The 22,975-nt window shown below is 44.3% G+C and overlaps 1 protein-coding gene across 3 annotated transcripts in view; it reads left to right on the top strand.

Moving 5' to 3' along the window:
- The window catches only part of pstpip2 (proline-serine-threonine phosphatase interacting protein 2), a 136,920-nt gene that overhangs the window by 85,926 nt on the left and 28,019 nt on the right, over window positions 1–22,975 (top strand). For all 3 annotated transcript variants that reach the window (XM_072256583.1, XM_072256586.1, XM_072256584.1), the window contains exons 6-8: window positions 5,562–5,624; window positions 8,498–8,596; window positions 11,056–11,101. In XM_072256583.1, coding sequence (XP_072112684.1) covers window positions 5,562–5,624; window positions 8,498–8,596; window positions 11,056–11,101 — 208 coding nt within the window. The remainder of the gene's footprint in view (window positions 1–5,561; window positions 5,625–8,497; window positions 8,597–11,055; window positions 11,102–22,975) is intronic.

Genomic DNA, 22,975 nt, shown 5'->3' on the forward strand with positions numbered 1-22,975 from the left:
TCCTTAATAACCCTTGCATGGGGTACCTTATCAAATGTCTTGCTGAAATCCATATACACTACATATACTGCGCTTCCTTCATCAGTGTGTTTAGTCACATCCTCAAAAAATTCAATCAGGCTCGTAAGGCACGACCTGCCTTTCACAAAGCCATGCTGACTATTCCTAATCATATTATGCCTCTCCAAATGTTGATAAATCCTGCCTCTCAGGATCTTCTCCATCAACTTAACGACCACTGAAGTAAGACTCACTGGTCTATAATTTCCTGGGCTATCTCTACTCCCTTTCTTGAATAATGGAACAACATTGGCAACCCTCCAAACCTCCGGAACTTCTCCCATCCCCATTGATGATCCAAAGATCATTGCCAGAGGCTCAGCAATCTCCTCCCTTGCCTCCCACAGTAGCCTGGGGTACATCTCATCTAGCTCCGGTGACTTATCCAACTTGGTGCTTTCCGAAAGCTCCTGCACATCCTTTTTCTTAACATCTACATGCTCAAGCTTTTCAGTCCACTGTAAGCCATCCTGACAATCGCCAAGATCCTTTTCCGTAGTGAATACTAAAGCAAAGTGCTTGTTACATACACCTGTTAGGGTGCATTCTCCAGATACCTTATAAGGTAACCGTAGCCTTCAGCCAGGAGCAGATGTCATCAGGTGGTTCCCAACCTTCACCGAGTGTTTCGACCCTTAACCACGACACTCTCCAGTTGGTGGGCCGGCAGTGGTGGTCAAATCACTGCCTGTCTGCTCCTGGCTTCCAGCTCCCCTCCTCTCGCCTACTCCAAATCCAACAAGAGGCTCATTCTGCCTCTTCCCCCATCCTACGAGCTGCTTGTTTTTTGCTCCTTTCGTCCAGCCCCAGAGCTGACAACAACCGCCATGCTGATTTGGCTGGGAAACCTCTGCAGCCGATCTCCACAGGGAACAACCATGCCTGCCATCCCTTGTCTTTACACTCCTGCACTAAGGGCTACAGGGCCTTTCTCTCGTGGGCTTCTTCCCATTCCTCTTCCCACGGCACAGTCAGCTCAACCAGAATTATTTTCTTGTCTTCGGTTGACCACAGTACAATGTCTGGGCGTAGGATTGTGTGCACCGCATCCGGGAACTGCAACCTCCTTCCCACATCGACCCTCATCTCCCAGGACCTGGCTGTTAGCAGCAGATTGGGCCTTGGTTGTTTGGTTACGAAAGGCCTGGGTCCCTCTTTGATGAAGGTGATGGCCTTCCTCAAATCTGTACCAGCCGTCCTCTTCTTGCATCTCTCTCGCTCCAGTGTGTCAGCAAGAGCCAGAAGCACCTTATCATGGCGCCACCTATACCGTCCTTGAGTTAGAGCTGTTTTACACCCGGACAGTATATGAGCCAGTGTCCCCTTTTGGAGCCAAGGCACATTTTTGGTCTAATTGATTCAACTGATTACCAGCTGGATTTGAATTCAGGAACCTTCGCTCCGAAGTCTGGTGCTGATGCCACAGGCTGAAACTAGTGTCCCCTTTTGACCACAGAGCTTGCAATTCGGGTCCACTCTCATCCCCCATGTGTACAGATGTAATGGCAAAGGAAGGGTGTCATACACAGATCGCAAGAGGAAAGAAATACGGAAGGGCTCCAGTCTCCATAACTCTGCCCATGAGACCTTGCGCTTGGGCAGATGCTATTTTGTCCAGGCACCCTGGGACCCTTGTTCCACTGCCTTTGGCATCCGCTTCTCTTCCTCACGGATCCGTACTTCTGCCTGTACCATGTCTCGCCTGTCTGTTATGCTTGCGTTTCCCCACCGATGGAAGTGAACTGAGCCGAGGCCTTGCCGCCCGATGCAGGGGTTGCTGATGATATCTTGCAGCTTCAGAGAACACACTGCCTCCTCCACAGCTGCTTTGGCTGCCTACTTGTGCCCAGATCTGGTTGTAACACCTGCTTGCTTTACCATGACGTCATTGGAATCTCTCAGGCTTAATAAGGCTCTGCATTTTGCCACTTTGAATTCCTCCACAACAGATGACAGGGGAAGCTGCAGTTGCTCAGATCGAATATGGAGGCCCACTGAAGGGAAGCTTGGGGGAACTCCCAACCATCTCCGCAGGCGCTTGTTGGTTTTCCTCTCGATGCCCTCTACGACGGTCATGGGGAACTCAAAGTGTGAAGAGCCAGAGAGGCCTGGGCAGAAGGCCGTATTGGTACAGCCAGGTCTTGAATTTACTGGGAAGTCCGGATTTGTCGATCTTCTTCAGCCATTCGTCTGCTTCACGGCATTGGTGACATTGGCCCCATCTGTCAGTGACATGTTAAACCACTTTTCCAAGTATTTTATCGGGTTATCTTCAATGGAAGGGATGACCTCACCCTGAACTTGGAGGCTAAACTTTGCTAGTAACTTTGCCCTTTCTGATCACCATGCACCTGGACTTCTTGGCCTTGAAGGACATCCTCGCCCAAGTGGCTACATTACCCAGGGTTTCCAATATCCATCTTGCTTGGACATGTGACACAGTTGTTATAGTGATATCGTCCATGAACCCTCCTAGAGCTGGCTGAACAATGCCTGGCTCCAGCATCGGGCCGTGGGTTACATCTTCTGCTGCTGATAATAATAGTGATAATAATAATTCCCATAATAAATAGGATGGGGGAGATGGTGCACCCTGTTGGAATCCCCTTCTGGAGGTCCTGCCAACTAGTTGTGAAATGGGCTGATGTAAATCTGAGTTTGAATCCTCCTAGGTAGCTGGTGATCATGTCTTGAATAGCCACTGGGATGTAGTAGTGGTCGAGTCCTTCTAGGATGAGGTCATGTGGAATAGACTCATAGGCGTTCGCGAGGTCTAACCAGACAACTGTTAGGTCGCCTTTTTTCTGATTGGCCTCACGGATCAAATGGCTAATCATTGAGGTGTGTTCCAGACACCCCAAAAAGCCTGGAATACCGCCTTTCTGAATGGATGTGTTGGTATAGCGGTTCTGTGTCATGTAAGAAGTCAGCCTTCTTGCGAGCACAGAAAAGAAAACCTTACATTCCACATCCAGGAGAGAAATTGTCCTAAACTGGGCAATTGTGGATGAAACCTGTTCCTTTGGAATAAAGCATCCCTCTGCCAATTTCCAACTTGATGGAATAGTACCTTTGGCCCAGATCTTTCCCATGACCTTCCACAGCCTCCGAAGAAGTTTTGGGCATTTCTTATACACCTTATAAGGTATGCCGCTTGGGCCTGGGGCAGCTGATGCTTTATCTTTCCGGATGATGTCCTGGAATTCCTGCCATGTAGGCTTCTTCATATTCAGCTCAACTGACGGTTTTTCCAGTCTATGCACAGCCCGATTGGCTCCTAGTCCCCGGCTCCTCCGTGGGTCGCTGTGTGCCTCCCGCAGGAACTGGATAGTATACCAGGTTTTTGTTGGCCGAGAAGAGTCCTGGTGAAGCTGAATGGATCTCTCACAAACTGCGCTCACCTTTTCTCTTTCTTCCTTCTTTGCTGTCGCAGATGTTCCGCCCTCCGGAGTTGGCACAGCTTTTCCCACAGCATACTGGTTAAGTCCTTGATACCTTCTTTTTCGGCCGGTGAACTGGTTTTAAACCTCTTGTTGAGCGTCTTTAATTCACCTCTCCAGTGACGAATCTCAGTTTCCCTCCTATTTGGTTGCTGAGATAACTCCGACTGGCTTCTCCACTCCATTGGGCCAAATCTTTCCTCAGCTAGACCTGGGGGTATTGCTCTTCATGTTCAGTCATAGCTTGAGTGGTGCCCTCTTGCGAGTGCTGCCCACCAGGTTGCTAGACTAGTGAGCCTGTGCCAGTCTTTCCTGGAGGTCAGCTGTCTCTCCAGCGTCACCAACCTTATCTACATATTGTGTCAAGAAACCTTCCTGAACACACCTAACAAACTCCACCCCATCTGAACCCCTCGGTCTAGGGACATGCCAATCGATATTTGGGAGATTAAAATCTCCCAGTACAACAACCCTGTTATTACCACACCTTTCCATCTTGTATACTTCTATCAAGTCATTCTTCAATCCCCCTACGTTCTGGGGAACGAAGATTGAAAAGAGCTGCAGAAAGTTGCAAACACTGTCTGTTCCATCATGGCCACTAACCTCCCCAGCATCAAGTACGTCTTCAAAAGGCGATGCCTCGAAAAAGCAGTACCCATCATTAAAGACCCCCATCGCCCACGACGTGCCCTCTTCTCATTGCTACCATCAAGGTGTAGGAAGCTGAAGGCACACGCTCAATGTTTCAGGAGCAATATCTTCCCCTCTACCATCAGATTTCTGAATGGACGGAGAACCCATCTACACCGTTTTATTTTCCTCTTCTTCGCTCTCTTTTTCCACTTCTTATTTAGTATTTTTAAAATGAATTTCTTAATTGTAATTTATAGTTTCTTAACTATGATGTATTGCTGCCATAAATGTCGTGACATATGTGAGTGATGTTAAACCTGATTCTGATTCTGGGCATGCAAAGTGTAAACATTTCAGTTTTCAGACCTGACAAACTGTAGGGAAGTTTACAAATTTCAGAAGCCTGTCTTTCAGTAGCATCGAATAAACTATTGAATGAGAGAGAAGAGCCCAGACTTGGAGTAGCGGCGTGAATGACTTGATTACTATTATTTCCGGTTTACATAATGAATGATTGCTTTGGATTTAGAAATAGGAAGTATGATTTCATATGAGATATTTGCTTACAGTTTATAGGGAAGACACTTGACTACAAATTTTTAAAACAGATTTAATAGAGATTTGATAGTGATGTTTCTGTGCCGTCTGACTCCACGATCTTGATCGGGGCAGATGATTTTATGTTGGGCTATGAAGGACAGAAAAGGTTTCAGAAGAATAAAAGTGGGGTCACCACCTCTTAACTCATTTCAGGCAGGTAATCGGTTCCCCAGTTGATGGTGCAGGCAATCACTAGTGACATTCTTGCAGTTTGGTGAACTTGACAACTGGACCTGTGTTGATTCCACAAGTCTGGCAGCATTAGTGCTGGAAGACACTGTTTAATGGTACAGGAAAAGATGTCAACAGGGTATTCACTAAAACTTCCCAACCGGGGTCAATCCTGGTACCCAGATACTTTTCAAATGAGCTGACATCAATAAAGTCCAACTCCACTTTATTAATTTTCTGCTATTATAGAAAAAGTCTTAATTTTAGCAGACGTATAAAAACTAGCAGAATTCATGACTTTCATTTCTAGACCAGTATTTAAACAGAATCTCTCTACAATGTTGAGGTAGTGGCTCACACCTTCAAAGAATGGCTGCCAACTCCAAACATCATCAACAAGGATGAAAGCAGCAAAAGGTATTCATAAACACAAGAGATTCTGCAGATGCTGGAAATCCACAAAGTGCTGAATAAGTAGTCAACGTTTCCGGCCAAGACCCTTCATCGTCTGTCCTGAAGAAGGGTCTCACCCCAAACTTCATTTCCATAGATGTTGTCTGACCTGCTGAGTTCTTCCAGCATTTTGTGTGTATTGCACGCAATGTATTAAACTCATTTCTTTCCAGTTATGCTGTTTTTTTTTTGTCCTTTCAGATTGAACATTGCATGGAAAACTTGCACAAACAGAAGACAATGTTCTACAAGAAAACTATGGATGTAAGAGCTTTCTTTTGCATTCTTAAATGACTTTCCTAAAAGAAGTTGAGTTTACTGTCCTTTTGTTGGAAAGTTTGTATCTGTGATTGTTCATCAATACCTGATTAATTAGCAAATAGTATAAATACTGAACAGGTCTGGCGTCAGTGAGAAACAGAATTCGTGTTCCTGGTTGATGACTTTTCATGAATGTGGAATAATGACATGTATGGATTTTAAGATGCACAGAGGGCAAGAATTAGAATCAGAGTTATCACCTATGAAGGTAGTAAGGGTACAAAAGCAGTAGAAACAGAAAATGCTAGAAATGTTCTGCAGGTCAGGCAGCACCTGTGGAAAGAGCAAGGCATAGAAAATTCTGGAGGAGCTCAGCAAGTCTATAGAAAGGAATAAACGGCCTACATCTCAGGCTGAGACCATTCATCATCTTGTGGAAAGGCCATGGATCTTTCTGCAGTAGATGGGAGGGCAGATAGTATAAATGAAAGGAAGGCTATATTGCAATGTAGCAAAAGTAAAGGAGATGAAGTTACAGAAAATTGGAATGAAAGCTGAAAATCTAAAATAAAAATTCTAGGCTTGTTATGTGGAATTTTATTAAATATCTTTTGCAAGTCCATGTCATAACAACAGCTTGCATTTATATAGCGTCTTTGATAGTACACCCTACGCCATAGTTAAATGATGCAAAGCACTTCACAGATGTGCTTTCAAACATAGCTGAGCAAGATGAGAATATCTTAGTGCCAGTTCCCAAAAGGATGGTCAAAAGTGTTTTAGAAAAAAGAACAAACTTGAGTTGTTGGAGGAGGGGCAAGGTTGAAATGAAGTCATGAATGGGTTGAAATTAATATTCAGCCAGGAGCCAATGAGCAGATGAACATGTGCCCATTTGTTGGCAGTGTTACTTCATCAAAGAACAGAATTTGTTTAGTTAGACACAAATCGATTTTTTTTCTTTTTTATTATTAATTTTTTATTGCAACTCCAACAAATTACATTCAATACAACCAATTGCCAATTACATTTTGACTGTTTAACCCAGCCACCCCCCAACCTTCAACACCATCCCCCCTCCACTCTTCTGCAAATTGATTTTTAAAAATCATATGTCGGTGTCTCTTATTGAACCCGAGTTTTCCAATTGCAAATTATTTTTACCTTTGACCGCCTTCTCCACGGTTTTCCCACCACTGCCTGGAGGACCTGGTGTATTTGTTTCCGGAACCAGTCTCTACAGCTCTCTGGTCTCCAGTACCAGTCTCTTAGTCAAATAATGCTGAAAAATTTTGACCAGAATTTCTGCTTAACTCCAGCCTAGCTTCACTCAATAATTCCAGCTGAGTCCCATCAAGAACAGATGACTAAATAGCCTTGAATAATGCCAGTCTGTTTCACACTGCCTTTCTATCTTGTTTAACCAATCCACTATCTATGCTGTCTTCCTAATGTCCCTATGATCACGTCATTCATACCCTTTCCCTTCACTATTGTTGTGTCTCATTAGCCAACACATTTTAATCACTTTTATGTTCAGTATGTCTTAGAAATTATTGGGTTCACTCTTACATCCTCCATTAGTGTTTTCCTATGTTCTTTCTTTGCCCTTAAAATTTTATTTTAAATTTCCCCTGCCCTCACCGTATTTTGTACATTTATCATGGACCTTTTTGTTGTGTTTTATCTGGATTATATATGTCTTCTGTCACCTAGGGAGCTCTGCATTTACACCAGAGGCGCCTCTCCCCTAAATCTTGCTCTGGACAGACATGATGTTTCATTATTGTCAAACTTCCTCACTCTCTATCCTCAGTGGTTGGAATTACCTCTGTCTAACTGAAGTGCCCGCTGTAAAAAGGATTCTCTTTCGTTGCTGAGTTTTGTCCCAATATCGTGCCTTGGCATCTCACATATGTTAAAGTGATAATACATAAAACACAGAACACAATGCGCAGTACAGGCCCTTTGGCCCATGATGTTTGTGCCAATCTTTTAACCTCCTCTAAGATAAATCTAACCCTTCCCTCCTACATAGCCCTCCATTGTTCTATCATCTATTGCCTATTTAAGAGTTTCTTAAATGTCTCTAATATTATCTGCTTCTACCACCAGGGAGTTTCATGCACTCACCACTCTCTGTTTAAAAGAAAACTACCTGACTTTGCCCTATACTTTCCTCTAATGATCTTAAAATTATGCCCCCGGTATTACCATTTCTGCCCTGGGATAAAGTAACTGGCTATTCACTTGATCCATGCCTCTTATCATTTTGTACACATCTATCAAGTTGCCTCTCATCCTGCTTTGTTCCAAAGAGAAAATTCAGGCAGCATCCTGGTCAATCTCCTCTGCACCCTCCGTAAGGGTTCCATATATTTCCTATAATGAGGCGACCAGAACTGAACACAATATTCCAATGTGAATACAGCAGGTCATTCTTTAATAGCTAACATTAAATCATCTGTACTGATGGAGCTGATAGGGTGATGCAGTACAGAAACAGGCCCTTCGGCCCATCGAGTCTGCATTGACCTACTAGCTCCCATTTGCGCTAATCCTGGTTTATTCTACTCGGCTAGTCACTGGGAGCAATTTATAGCAGGAGGTTATTTTACTAACCTGAATGTCTTTGGGACATTGGAGAAAACTCGAGCACCAGGTGAAAGCATCCATGGTCACAGAGAGGGCTTGCAAACTCCTCATAGACAGCACCAGGGGTCAGGATTTAACCTTGATCACTGCAGCTGTAAAGCCGCGGCTCTACCAGCTGTAGCCCTGAGGAAATGGTCAGTGAAATCTTAGGAAGTAAATGGCTGCTGTTTTATAAAGTTCTGTTAATTACATATTTTTTCATTCATTTTTATTCACTGCAGTCCAAAAAGGTCTACGAGCAAAAGTGTAAAGAAAAGGATGAGGTTGAACAGATGTTGATTCGAAGTGCCGGTGTCAGCAACACCAAGCAGCAGGAGAAGGTAAGATGCTGAGACATCCTGTTTTGCCGTGCTTCTGCTAAATAATCAGCTGCATTCCAAGTTCAGTGGCTCTTTTATTTTGCTGGGCTCAATGTGCAGTTGGAGCCTTTAGTGTGATGCTCAGACCATGTGTGATGAGCTTTGCAACTAGCCCACAAGACCACAGGAATCTGGTGGTGAGGAAGCGCCAACTCCGACTGCAATCACATGTTTGTGCTGTAGCAAACATTCGCAGAGACTTGCAGAGTAGTTTCAAAGGAATGGTGACAGGCTGCCTCACAGCCCAAGTGAAGACAATTACTATTTGTCACATGCACATCAGCATCAAAACATACAGCGATTGTGTCAATAACCAGGACAGTCCAAGGATGTGTTGGGGGCTTCGTGCTTCTGGCACCAATATGGTTTACCCACAGCTTACTAACCCTACCCAGTACTACTTTGGAGTGTGGGAGGAAACCGGGGCAGCCGACGGAAGCCCACGCAGTCACGGGGAGGGACGTGCAAACTCCTTACAGACAGCGAAGAGAGTGGACCCCAGACTGATGGCTCTGTGCCAAAGGGGTGTCAGAGTAGGGGTGTGCCAAAGGGGTGCCAGAGTACGGGTGTGCCAAAGGGGTGTCGGAGGCACCTTGTAGGGGTGGCATTATACACCAGTCATTGAAAGTGGGCATGCAGGTACAGCAGGCGGTGAAAAAGGCAAATGGTATGCTGACATTCATAGCAAGAGGATTCGAGTACAGGAGCAGGGAGGTACTACTGCAGTTGTACAAGGTCTTGGTGAGACCACACCTGGAGTATTGTGTGCAGTTTTGGTCCCCTAATCTGAGGAAAGACAATCTTGCCATAGAGGGAGTACAAAGAAGGTTCACCAGATTGATTCCTGGGATGGCAGGACTTTCATATGATGAAAGACTGGATTGACTAGGTTTATACTCTCTGGAATTTAGAAGATTGAGGGGGGATCTTATTGAAATGTAGAAAATTCTAAAGGGATTGGACAGGCTAGATGCAGGAAGATTGTTCCCGATGTTGGGGAAGTCCAGAACGAGGGGTCACAGTTTGAGGATAAAGGGGAAGCCTTTTAGGACCGAGATGAGGAAAAACTTCTTCACACAGAGAGTGGTGAATCTGTGGAATTCTGTGCCACAGGAGACAGTTGAGGCCAGTTCATTGGCTATATTTAAGAGGGAGTTAGATATAGCCCTTGTGGCTAAAGGGATCAGGGGGTATAGAGAGAAGGCTGGTACAGGGTTCTGAGTTGGATGATCAGCCGTGATCATATTGAATGGCGGTGCAGGCTCGAAGGGTCGAATGGCCTACTCCTGCACCTATTTTCTATGTTTCTATGTGGCTTATTCCCCAGTGGATAGCTGCTTCCGCCGTGTCAGTCGTGATCGCTCAGTTTAAAAACTGCAGCCACTCTTCACGCGGTTGTCTTCCACGCCACGGCTCCTAGTGTCCAGTTTCAAACGTCCTGAGTATATAGAGTAGCACGTGCGGTGGGTGGGGGGAGTTGCTTTCTCTTTCCCTTTGTTCCCAAGCACGCTGCACAGAACCATAGGGAAGGTATGCTCCGCACACACTTATCTGTTCAATATTTAGTTCTGTAGTTTGTGTAACTTGGGGAAACTTAAATGTTCGGTTGAGTTTCTTTACTGTTTCTAAATATATGCTTATTCGCGGTCAGTGTTTTCTGTCGCAGTCAGCAAGCTCGTGAACCTGCTTCCACGTTACAAGAGCCACTGCACTCGGCTTGATTGCCTTACTGACAAAGTGAAGCAGTGTGTGTCAGATGCTGAACTCTTCCCCCCACTCCCCTTTGTGTTTACTGTTTAATCACTGACATAAAGGGTCACCACGGTAGCAAAGTAGTTAACACGACGCTATTGCAGCCTGGGGTGTCGGAGCTCAGAGTTCACTTCTGGCGTTGTCTGTAAGCAGTTTGTGCATTCTTCCCAGGTTTCATCTGGGTGCTCTGGTTTTCTTCAGGCGTTACCGGTCGGTTAGCAGATTAACTGTTGATGGTAAGTTGTCCTGTGATTAGGCAGTAGGTGGGTTGCTGGGCTGGAAAGGCCTGTTCCGTGCTGCCTCTCTAAATAAGTTTATTTTTCACACAAAATGGAATGATCCTGCTTCGTGAAGTGTGACGTCTTCTTCCTTCTGTGCCTTTGTATTCAAATGTTACCGTTGCCTCAGTCATACACGTTCACTGGCCATTGGACTGCACCGTGTGGAACTGTGGCCCGTCATCTCATTATCAGGGAACAACAGGCTTGAATAAGGGCAATTGAAAGCAGAGCATTGCAGATGCTGGAAAGCTAAAATGGAAGGCTCGTAGGCCGGGCATCGTTGTGCAGAGAGAGAGGAAAGTGTGGAGTTGACATTTTAGGCCCTTCTTCAAATCTGCTCTGGTTGCTCTGTTCTTCGTAATGACTGGTGTTTTATTTTTGTTCCAGTTGCAGACAAAGGCAAACCAGAGTAAGCAGAGTGCCGAAGATGCCGGTGAGTGTGAACTAATGAAGGGCGGGGAGGAGGGGCCCGGGGCAACGTTCTGGCACTTGTATCGAAACTTACACTGAAATATCATTTGCATTAACAACTAGCACACCCAAGGATGCACTCAACAATCGAACATCTGGTGTTCTTTGTATCATGCTCCCTTGAAGTGTATCTGTTTCAACAATAAAAGATCTTTTAAGATCTGCTTTGCTTGTCACACGTACATCGAAGCCTACAGTGAAGTGAGTTGTTTGCATCAAATCAAGCCAGCGAGGATTGTGCTGGGCTCAGCCTGCAAGTGTTGCTGTGCTTCCTGAGCCCACAGCTTACGAACCCTAAACTGTTCGTCTTTGGGATGTGCGGGGAAACCGGAGTACCCAGAGGTCGCAGGCAGTGGCGGGAGTCGAACTGTGATCAGTGATCACTGGTGGTGTGAAACAATTGCGCTAACCGCTACACCACCGCCCTGCTCCTCACATCATGCATTTTAAAAGAAATCAAAGGTTCAGAGGTCCAATTTAATATACATCCTGAAACGCTTTTTCTTCACAAACATCTACAAAAACAGAGAAGTGCCCCAAAGAGTGAACGACAGTTAAATGTGAGAACCTCAGAGTCCCTCCCCCCCCATGCGTAAGCAACAATCCTCCCCCCCCCCCACCGGCAAAACAAAAAGCGCACCCGCTACCGAGCACACAAGCGTGAGCTAAGCGATAGCAAAGACGCAGACCTTGCAGTCACCCTAAAGGCTATCGCAATTCATCCAGCATTCGGCAACCCACAGCTTCTCTCTCTCCCCGATAATGGAGAGAAAGTGTCCCCCATTTTCACAGCAAGCGGCAGACATAACAACAACCCGCTGGTTTGCAATGTTAAAAAGTCGGTTTCGTTGCTTCTTACAAGCTCTGTGCCTGAAGATTGCAAAAATCTCGGGTCTTTGGGCCCACAGAGAGATTTTCCAGCCTCCCCGACATCACATGAGTCTCCTGCTGTGAACCGACTCTCGATCCGCATGTCTCCAGAGCCCCGAGTTCTTAGGGTTCCGAATTCGAGTTGGACTCTCAGGTCAAACCCTTGGCGTGCTGAACAACAATGGCCGGTCCTGAAACCCCGAGAACGGGTCCCATTCCTGCAAAGAACCAACATCAGCGTGTAACTCCAGGTCAGGGTCTTCAAAAGGACCCTGAAAGGGAAAAATAAAGATATTAAAGATGGAAGTAGAGCTGTTTCCGAAGATGCGAGCAAAGGAGTCACCTTTTAGCGCCATCTTAACTCCGCCTAGGTCAGTAGAGCTCTTTACAATTAAAATGGCTTACACTCATTAGTACCTGGTGTCTCTGCAGATTTGATCAGGACATTTGAGGTTCTAATATTTTTCTGTCATTCATTCCTTGGGGTTTCCTTCTGTTTTGTGGATGTCTGTGAAGAGTAAGAATTCCAGGTTGTATACAGACGGTTGAGGAAGTTTGGTATGGGCCCCTAAATCCTAAGAACTTTCTATAGGGGCACATCTGAGAGCATCCTGACTGGCTGCATCACTGCCTGGTATGGGAACTGTACCTCCCTTAATCGCAGGACTCTGCAGAGAGTAGTGCGGACAGCCCAGCGCATCTGTAGTTGTGAACTTCCCGCTGTTCTGGACATTTACAAGGACAGGTGTGTAAAAAGGGCCTGTTGGATCACTGGGGACCCAAAGTCACCCCAACCACAATCTATTCCAGCTGCTACCATCCGGGAAGTGGTACCGCAGCATAAAAGCCAGGACCAACAGGCTCCGGGACAACTTCTTCCACCAGGTCATCAGACTGATGAACTCTATATTTGAGTGTACTCTATATTACATTGACTGTTCTGTTTATTATAAAAAACTATGATTGCACATTGCACATTTAGATGGAGGCGTAAGGTAAAGATTTTTACTCATGTATGTGAAGGATGTGAGTAATAAGTCAGTTCAATTAATTGTCTGCAATTAAATGGAATCATTGAACATTGTAAGGTTTGCTACAATGTAGATGCTGAAAATCTGAAATAAACACTCAGCATTCAGAGGAGAGAGATGGAATGTGTTTCTTAGGGCTGAGGAGGCAGGGAGGCTGCGGGAGAGAAGTTGTGGTGTGTGTAGGGCAGAAGGCCAGAGGGGTGAGAGGAGGAGGGTAGTGTTATGTTACTTCTGTTTAAACGTACCGTGGGTTTACAGTAAAGAATCATATTCTGGAAGAATTAGGGAACTTTTATTTACAGTAATAAACAAACACGTCTTAGCCCAGCCACGTGCTGGAACATTCTGGCAATCCCGCACATGCTTAGTGCTCTGTCCACTCATGTACTGGCACATCATTGCATGTGATATCACCACATCTATCTTTTCTTAAAAAGAAAAACAATTAACAAAGTTAATCAAAACTCATCTATATCAGATAACTGAAGCTCTGAAGTTGGCTCTTTCTTAAAGCCTTTGCGATTCTTTCTTAACACTGCTCCCTCCTCTGTTTGGATCATGTATGATCTGGTCTGTGTCCATGTGTTCCTTTTATCTTGTATCCTCACTTTGTCTCCTTGTCCTTCAGAAAAACGTCTCCTTAGATCAGCCAATTCACGTTCCACTTCCATGTGTAATGGAATATGAATCATCTTCATCTAATTCATTCATTAACTGTATAATCTCTTTTTTATGCTGAGACTTCATCATTTCAACAATACTTCTCAATTCTTTCACTTGTGCTTTCACTTATTCCTTATACTGTGCCCACTGTGAGCGTTCTTGCTCTAGACAGTGATGAAACTGAACCTCATATTCTCTCGGTGTCTCTCTCATTATCACTTGCATTGAAGCAACCTCCTCCTGCCATTGCTTTTTCACATCATCAATTGCCTCCTGTTTGGTCGTCTCAGACACTGCAGCTGCTGCTTTTATATTCTCCACGTCAGCATTTGCCTCCTTGAGCTGGGCCTGCAGTCGAGTTACATCACCTTCTGCCGACTGTAGTGCAACGTTCTGTCGCTTCAGCTCTGTGTCACTATCCAAGACAAAAATTCTTTTCACCAAATTCGGTCTTTCACAGGCAGATAAACCCAGAATTGACTGTACATTTTTTGGTATGACCACAAATGAAAACAGATGCACAATATCTTTGTGTGATACTTTAGCTAAGCATGTTCCTTTAACTGGAATGTCTACACCTGAATACCCAGTCACTTTTATATTTGTCTGATGTAACTTTGGTCTTTACTTTAAAGCATTAAACTCAGATTTTTGCAAGAACATTTACTTGTGCTCCAGTATCAAGTTTAAACAGAATATTGTTTTGATTCACTTGCAATAGAATAGTCCAATCATTCTTACTTTGTTTATTTTCATAAAGCACATCTATATAAAATTCCTCACGTTCAAATTCAAGCACAACATTTACTTGTTTCATTTTATTTTCCTTCTTTCTACTTTTACAACAGTGTGAAAAATGATTATTCTTACCGCAGCCATTGCAAACTTTGCCATATACAGGACACTGATTTGGACGATGTTCCCGCGGACAGCGTCACATGACTTTTTTCTTTCCAAAGCCATCTTGCTCTCGGTCGGTTTTGTCAACGTATTATTAAATCTCTTGATGTATTTGCGCTTTTTTACAGCGTTTACATTGCAGTTTTCGACAAAAAGCTCTTCAGTTGCAACGTCACGGTCTCAGAAGCTTTGCAAAGCGCCAAAGCTTTTTCAAAATTTAAATCTTGCTCTCTCAACAGCCTTTCTCTCAGAGCATTATCTCAAATGCCACAAACAAATCTATCTTTGATGAGAGAGTCCGTGAGCAATCCAAACTTGCATGTTCTACTATGCTTTCTTAACTCAGTAACAGACTGAACAATGGGTTCAGCAGCTCTCTGCGCACATGTGAAGAATTTATATCGCTCATACATTAAATTACGCTTAGGTACACAAAATACTTCAGATCTGTCCATTATCAACTTTAAATTGAAATTATCTCCATCTTCAAAGGCAAAATTATTATATACATCTACTGCGTCTTTCCCGATTACATGGATCAAAAGCGCAGCTTTGTTTTTTTCCGATTTATCTTCATAATCGATCGCCGATAGGTACAGTTCAAACTGTTGCTTGAATATCCTCCAATTCTCAGCTACATTGCCAGTCAGCTGAAGTTTTGGTGGGGGTTGTAAACCTTCCATTTTACCGTTTACAGTTCGAACTTTCATCTTCTCTTTTTTCGATAATTTTCGATTCTCAATTCTCCCGTATTATTCTTCCAGAGCCACTTCTGACACCATGTTATGTTACTTCTATTTAAACGCACCATGGGTTAACAGTAAAGAATCATATTCTGGAAGAATTAGAGAACTTTTATTTACAGTAATAAACAAACGCGTCTTAACCCAGCCACACGCTGGAACATTCTGGCAATCCCACACATGCTCAGTGCTCTGTCCAGGCATGTACTGGCACATCATTGCACGTGATTTCACTACAGGTGGGGAGTGCCCACTGCAGGGAAGAAAGGATTGGGCCTCATGGTAAGGAGGAATTTGAAGCTGCAAGTTGTGGAGGTGAGTGAGAAGAGTTTAGGGGTCAGTGGGAGTCTGAAGGACAGGTTAGGGAACGGTGAAGAGCACAGGTGAGAGGGGTCAAGGGGAGCTTGGGAGGCAGAAAGCAAAGAGGAGCCTTCTGTGCCTGAGCCCGCCCTTGTGTGTGTGTCCAGGTGGCTGAGATATGCATGGCCTTTTGTGTGGATTAAAGTCAGTGCAGTAAGGTCTCTAGTGGTTTGGTGCTCACTAGGTTGAAATCTCACTGTGACGCTGCTGTGCAATGAGGTACTGCACGTGGGCAACTTTCACTCGACAATAGGAATCAGGAATATCTGGATCCTCATGGACGGCACAGGCCCGCAGCCTCGGATCTCATGAATATCTGGACCCTCGTGGACGGCACAGGCCCGCAGCCTCGGATTTCAGGAATATCTGGACCCTCGTGGACGGCGCAGACCCGCAGCCTCGGATTTCAGGAATATCTGGACCCTCGTGGACGGCGCAGGCCCGTGGCCTCGGATTTCAGGAATATCTGGACCTTCGTGGACGGCGCAGGCCCACGGCCTCGGATTTCAGGAATATCTGGACCCTCGTGGACGGCGCAGGCCCACGGCCTCGGATTTCAGGAATATCTGGACCCTCGTGGACGGCGCAGGCCCATGGCCTCGGATCTCATGAATATCTGGACCCTCGTGGACGGCGCAGGCCCGCAGCCTCGGATTTCAGGCTCTTTCACAGTGACATTACTGATCTGAATGAGCTGTGAATGGCCAAAGACAGCAGCTCAAAGCCCATGTTAAAGGATGCGGCTTCCTCTGGAAGTGCACACCAGAGAAGGAAACCATTCTGTGGGATTAATTTTGCCTTCATGACTGGAGAACCTGTACCTATGCTGCATTGTTCTTGGCCCATTGAAATGTTCAACCAAATTAGTCTTAACATAGAGCTGAGTAAATGTGACAGAGCTACTGGTTCATTCTAAACTGAATTTAGTGGACTAGATTAAGTGGCTTTTATGCCCCACCCTGGAAGCTTCAGATATGATTAATGAAGACCCAGCAAAAATTCTTTGGTCTACATCACAGAGGGAGACAGACTGATATTTCTGGTAACCTCAATACCTGGATCTGAAAAATGATTATTCTTTGAAAAGGTATGATTGACGAGGAGAGAACAAGGAGAACCAGTTCCAGTATAGTTGACCTCCTGACAAAATGCTTTAAGGACGTTCTATCAGAGGGTCAAGGACAGGAACTTGGAACAACATCCCTGATCTGCACATTGACACCTGCTCAAGCAAGAGGCACGAACGTCCACATCACCTGTGCAAGGTTCTTCTAAGAATTCCTTCGAATGCTATAATGGCTGTTGGTCCAACCCCCATCCTGTTATTTGTCCCTATCTGCTGGCCCTAGAACAAGGTTGGGAACAAATATTTCTATCCGAAGTTGAAATTTTCAAGGGCCCTGCAAAACAGCCCTCCTCATGGACAACCTGATGAAGCCCAATCAATAGTAACTTCAAAATATCCACAGCCCTGAAATCCACTCTAATTCGCATTTGTAGAAACACCCCTGCTTACACCGCTTAGTTCATACATTGAAGGACCCATCTTGTTGCGAGCCAAGAATAATAACACACTTATCAAGGAAGTTGGAAAGGCCATGTGCCAGTTGAAACTCAAGACTTCAGGCGTAGGCTTAAAAGCAGCTTCAATTCCATCTGTGCCGGGCAGAATGGACGTGATTTCCACTGAGTGCCAAATCTGCTTGTTTGTCAATCTTTGCCTGTGTATAGTTTTTCATAAATTCTGTTTTCCTGTAAATGAATCTCAAGGTCATATATGTTAACATGTATGTAGTTTGACAATAACTCCGCTATGAATTTTGTCTTGCCCAGCTCTATTCCATGGTTTTGTGCACGTCACATGTTTAATGAGAACACGGATCCATTTTTCCTTGAGCACAACTTTCCTCAAGGTTACACACAGGCTTTATTGAGACCAGGGCTGAACAGTTAGTTCTCCTTTCTGTTCATAGGATTTGAGCAATCTTCTTCACTTCCATTTTTCAAATAAATCAGTTCACTTCCTCTTACTGTGCCGTGAAGTGGGCAGATACATCAGGGACATTTAAGAAACTCCTAGACAGGCACATGGATGATTGAAAAATGGAGAGCTAAATGGGAAGGGTTAGATTGATCTTAGATAGGTTAAAAATTCAGTACAACATTGTGGGCCGAAGGGCCTGCACACTGCTGATACGTTCTATGACAGACATAGAGTCAGAGAAAGCTACAGCTCAGTCCGTGCCAAACTATTAATCTGCCTACTGCCATTGACCCTGCACCTGACCCATAGCCCCCCGTATCCCTCCCCGTCCACGTACCTATCCAAATTTCTCTTAAGTGCTGAAATTGAACCTGCATCCACCACTTCCGCTGGCAGCTCGTTCCACACTCTCACCGTCTCCTCTCGTGTTCCCCTTAAACATTTCACCTTTCACCCTCAACTCATGACCTCTTGTCACACACCCAACCTTAGTGGAAAGAACCTGCTTGCGTTTTGTCTTGACCGGCTTTGTTCCATTGTTTGTACCTGTCATGTATTTGATAAGTCCACATATCAGGACCAGGACTGCACAGTCAGTTCTCCTTTCTGTCCATAATTTTGTACACCGTTATTAAATCTGGACACTTTCAAGTCCACTATTGAATTAAAATCTAATCTTCCAACTGTATTTTAGGGGCAGCAGTGTTATTTTTTCCTCTGTGAGCTATGATAGCTTTCCTCACTGTCCTCTACACCAGGGGTCCCCAACCTGTTTTGCACCGCGGACCCATTTAATATCGACAATATTCTTGCGGACCGGCGGAGTAGGGGGGTGGTGGTGTGTGTTTGTTCAAGTTCAACAGTGCGTGACAGGGAATGAGGAAGGGTGCAGCTGACTCATATTGTTTCATATCATCAAATCATATCGTTTCCTCGCGGCCCGGTAGCGCATGCTTTGTGGCCCGGTGGTTGGGGACCGCTGCTCTACACCCTCAACCTTGCTGATCCAGTTAACCACATTATCATGCAGATCGTTGACATAGATAATGGACCCAGCACCGATCCCTGTGGCACACCACTAGTCACCAGCCTCCAGTCAGAGGCAACCCTCTACTACCATTCTCTGGCTTCTCCCACAAAACCAACACTAATCAAATTTACCACCTCATCCTAAATGTCGAGCCACTGAATCTTCCAGACCAGCCTTCCGTGCGAGACCGTGTCAAGTGCCTTGTTAAAATCCATGTAGGTAACACCTGCTGCATTGTCTTCATCCACTTCCCTGGTAACTTCCTTGAAAAACTCTATAAGATTGGTTAGACATGACGTACAATGCACAAAACCATGCTGACTATCCTTAATCAGTCCATATCGATCTGAATACTTGTATATCCAGTCCCTTAGAGTGCCTTCCAATAACTTTCTCAGGTTAGTTGGTCATTTTAATTGTCCTGTGGTTAGGCTAGGGTTAAATAGGTGGGCTACTGGCCTGTTCCCTTCAGTATCTCTAAGTAAGTAAATATTTTGGATGTGAATGTACGCGACTCAATTGGCAAGCTTGCGGGTGATACTAAATCAGGGAGTTTTGTTGGTAATGAAGCAGGTTACAATGAATTGCAAAGATGTGTTGATCAGTTGTGAAGATTGAGGAATGGCAAATAGATTTTAACTTTGATAAATGTGATGTGGTGTATCTTAGCCAGTCGAACCAGGGCAGGGCTTGTACAGTGAATACCAGGGCACTGTCAAGTGGTGTGGAACAGAGGGATCTGGGAGTACAAGTGCACAGTTCACTGAAAGCGACTGCACAAGTAGGCTGAGTGGTGAAGAAGATGTTTAGCATGCTGGCTTTTGTCAGTCATGACATGTCGCAGCTATATACCGGTGAGACTGCACTTGATGTATTGTGTGCAGTTCTGGTCACTCTGTTGCAGGAGAGACATTGTCAAGCTGGAGAGGGTGCAGAAGAGATTTATGAGAATACTGCCTGGAATGGAGGGCCTGAGTTATAAGGAAAGGTTGGCCATGCTGGATTTTGATTCCTGGAAGCGCAGGAGAATGAGGGTTATGGATAAGGTAGGCAGTCTTATCTTTTTTCCAGGTTAGGGAGTCCAAAACTGGAGGGCACAAGTTGATAGGGGAGAGATTTAAAAGAGACCTGACAGGTAACTCATTTATACGGAGAGTAGTGAGCACCTAGTAAGAGCAGGCTGAGGTGGTGGTTGAGGCAGACACAGATGCAACATCGACAGTGCATTTGGAAGGGTATGTGGAGGGAACTGGGCCAAAAGCAGGCCGCTGAGACTAGCAAAGACACTATGGTTGGCATGGACCAGAGTGGATGATTATTTGGGCTTGTGAACAGAGTGCCAGAAAGGTGGCTGCTTTGTCCAGGATGGTAGGTACTGTGTTTCTTGATTGATGGATCTGTGTTTATGCAGACCAAAAGGAGAATATCATCACTTGCTACAGGATTCACAACCATACACCTTCTATTCAGCTAACGTTCGTGTGATGGATGTCCAGTTGTCTTTCTGGTGATTGGTGACCTCAGGATGTTGGTGACAGGATAGTCAGTGCCACTGAATACCAAATGTGAAGGGTCAGACTCTTGGATATTGGCTGTCACCTATCTGGTGCAAATCTTATTTGCTACTTATCAGCACTTGCCTCAATGATGCCCAGCTAGCAAAGGCTACATAATAACTGAGGTGTTGCAAGACTGTTTTGTGCTCTGTGTTTCCGAGTATCATTATCACTGAGGACCTAACCTGGTCACAACATATTGATGCAGGTATAGAGAAGACAAGAGGAAAATTGGATCAGTCGTGATGAAATGACGGATCAGACTCGATGGGCCAAATGGTCTCCTATATCTTATGGTCTAAGACAGCATCTATATTTCATCAGGAGTTTGAGGAGGTTTGGTTTGTTACCTAAAACATTTGAAAACTTCTACAGATGTACCATGGAGAGCATTCTGACTACTGCACAGGATCAAAGTCATCTGCAGAAAGTTGTAAAATTAGTCAGCTCCATCGTGGGTACTCCTTTGGAGTGTCCAAGACATCTTAAAGGAGCAGTGCCTCAGAAAGGTGGCATCCATCATTAAGCACCTCCATCACCCAGGCCATGCCCTCTTCTTGTTTCCATCGGGAAGGAGGCACACATTCAGTGATGCAGGAACAGCTTCTTCCCCTCTGCCATCTGATTCCTAAATGGGCATTGAACCCGTGAACACTACCTCACTACTTTTTTATTTCTGTTTCTGCCCCACTGACTTTAATTGAACTAGTTAATATACATGTACTTACTGTAATTCAGTTTTTATTTCTATATCTATCATGTATTGCATCATACTGCTGCTGCAAAGTTAACAAGTTTCACGACACATACCAGTGATATTAAACCTGACTCTGATTTAGTTCTCTACTTCCTGCAAAATACCAAAGGTAGATTTATTGGCATTGTAAAAGGGGGTGTGACAATTTTTTTTAAAAAAAGGAGCAGATGATAACCTGATTTTGCCAGAACAGTAAATCAGAATGTTGAGACTTGAAGTTCAAACCCAGAGCTATTGACTTATGAAAATGAACATTAATGTGTTTGGAGTTTTTTTTATAGAAAACCTACAGCACAACACAGGCCCTTCGGCCCACAAAGCTGTGCCAGACATGTCCCTACCTTAGAAATTACCTCGGGTCACCCATAGCCCTTTGTTTTTCTGAGCTGCATAAATCAGATTATGCATTAATAATGTATGTTAAAACTTTGAACTCAGGCTGTTTGTTCTGTGGTTTTGGGTGAGTGTAAACCAGGCAATGGACAAATATAGGTTGTGTGTACAAGCTAATCCTCTCTGATAAAATATGCTAGCTGTGTTTTATTGGATTGACCTTAAAAGATAAGAAGGTTACAGGAATAAACAACTTTAAAGAGGATGGAAGAGAAATTCTAAAGTATCATAATAAATGACAGCTGTTCCAATGCAAACAATGTGACAAAGTCAAAAACGTATGAGGAAGGACTATGAAACTTTCTAATTAGCAGCAATTAAAGAGCTTAAATGTGGGCTCCTTCCTGTTGGTACATATGTTCAGCTTTGTTAGTAAGGTGTGTGTGTGTTTCCTTTTCACTGGTGTTATTCCACAACTTTAATTGTCCATTTGGCATCAGAATTGAGTAGTGAATCCTCTTTTTCCAAAAACAAGAGAGATGTATCAATAGGAATAGAGAACAAATCCTCTTTTATCCAGATGTACTTGGGCCAGTTTCGACCCTTCAGATAACTTTGATTACATGTTGATCATTTTACTTTGCTGATTTGTTTGGCTCAAAGTCCAGTTTTCTTTTGAATAGTTTGTACATTCTCCCCATGACTGCACGGATTTCCTCTGGGTTCTCTGGTTTCCTCCCACATTCCAAAGACCTACAGTTTGGGTTAGTAAGTTGTGGGCATGCTTTGTTGACACTGGAAGTGTGGCAATATTTGTGCTACCCTCAGACTGTGTTGGTAGTTGATGCAAACGATGTATTTTTCTGTATGTTTTGATGTACATGTGAGAAATAAAGCTAATCTAAAAAGGATAACAATATCCAAACTTAAGAATTATATCTTTTTTTTTCCCTTACGTATTTTGTTTTTACAATTCCTGAATCCATTTTGTCTTGAGTGTTCTCACTAGGATTGCATCTCTCTTCACTGATCTGCAGCTTTCATGTATCACTGGAACAAAATAGTTCAAAATTATTGTGCAAGGGGAAAGGATAACATAATAGCTAAACATATTTTACATGTGGTTTATTCTGTAGGCTGAATTCTTCACTTGCAAGCAAACGTTAATTCACCCAGTGATTATGGTGGGTGAATTGGGTTGCGGAAAGTTAACAGTTGGTGCTGGCAAACATTGGCCAACTGGTAGTGTGGTGGCATCGGCACCGGACTTTGAATCCGCCAGCTCCTTGCATGCTTTCCATCCGTGTTGGGTTAAGTATCAAGCGAGCAACTCGGCCTCACAAAAAAAAAGTCAAAACTGCTAAAGAAACAGCAAGGTTGTCTCCTGATGCACCACAAGACACAGAGAGGAACAGCAACTGGCAGCAAACATTACTGATCATGAGGCATATTGAACATGAAAATGATGCATAAACCAGACTTGAGTGTTTGTGGTGGAACTAGTTTTATTTAGATGTAACGCACTGATTAAGATTTTTACTGCGATGCTGTAGGTATCTCATTTTAGCAGTTCTGTAAAAGTAGTGTGTTCTGCTTTTAGAATGTTTTG

Source organism: Mobula birostris, chromosome 4 (genome assembly GCF_030028105.1).
Source record: "Mobula birostris isolate sMobBir1 chromosome 4, sMobBir1.hap1, whole genome shotgun sequence".
NCBI classification, from domain to species: Eukaryota; Metazoa; Chordata; class Chondrichthyes; order Myliobatiformes; family Myliobatidae; genus Mobula; species Mobula birostris.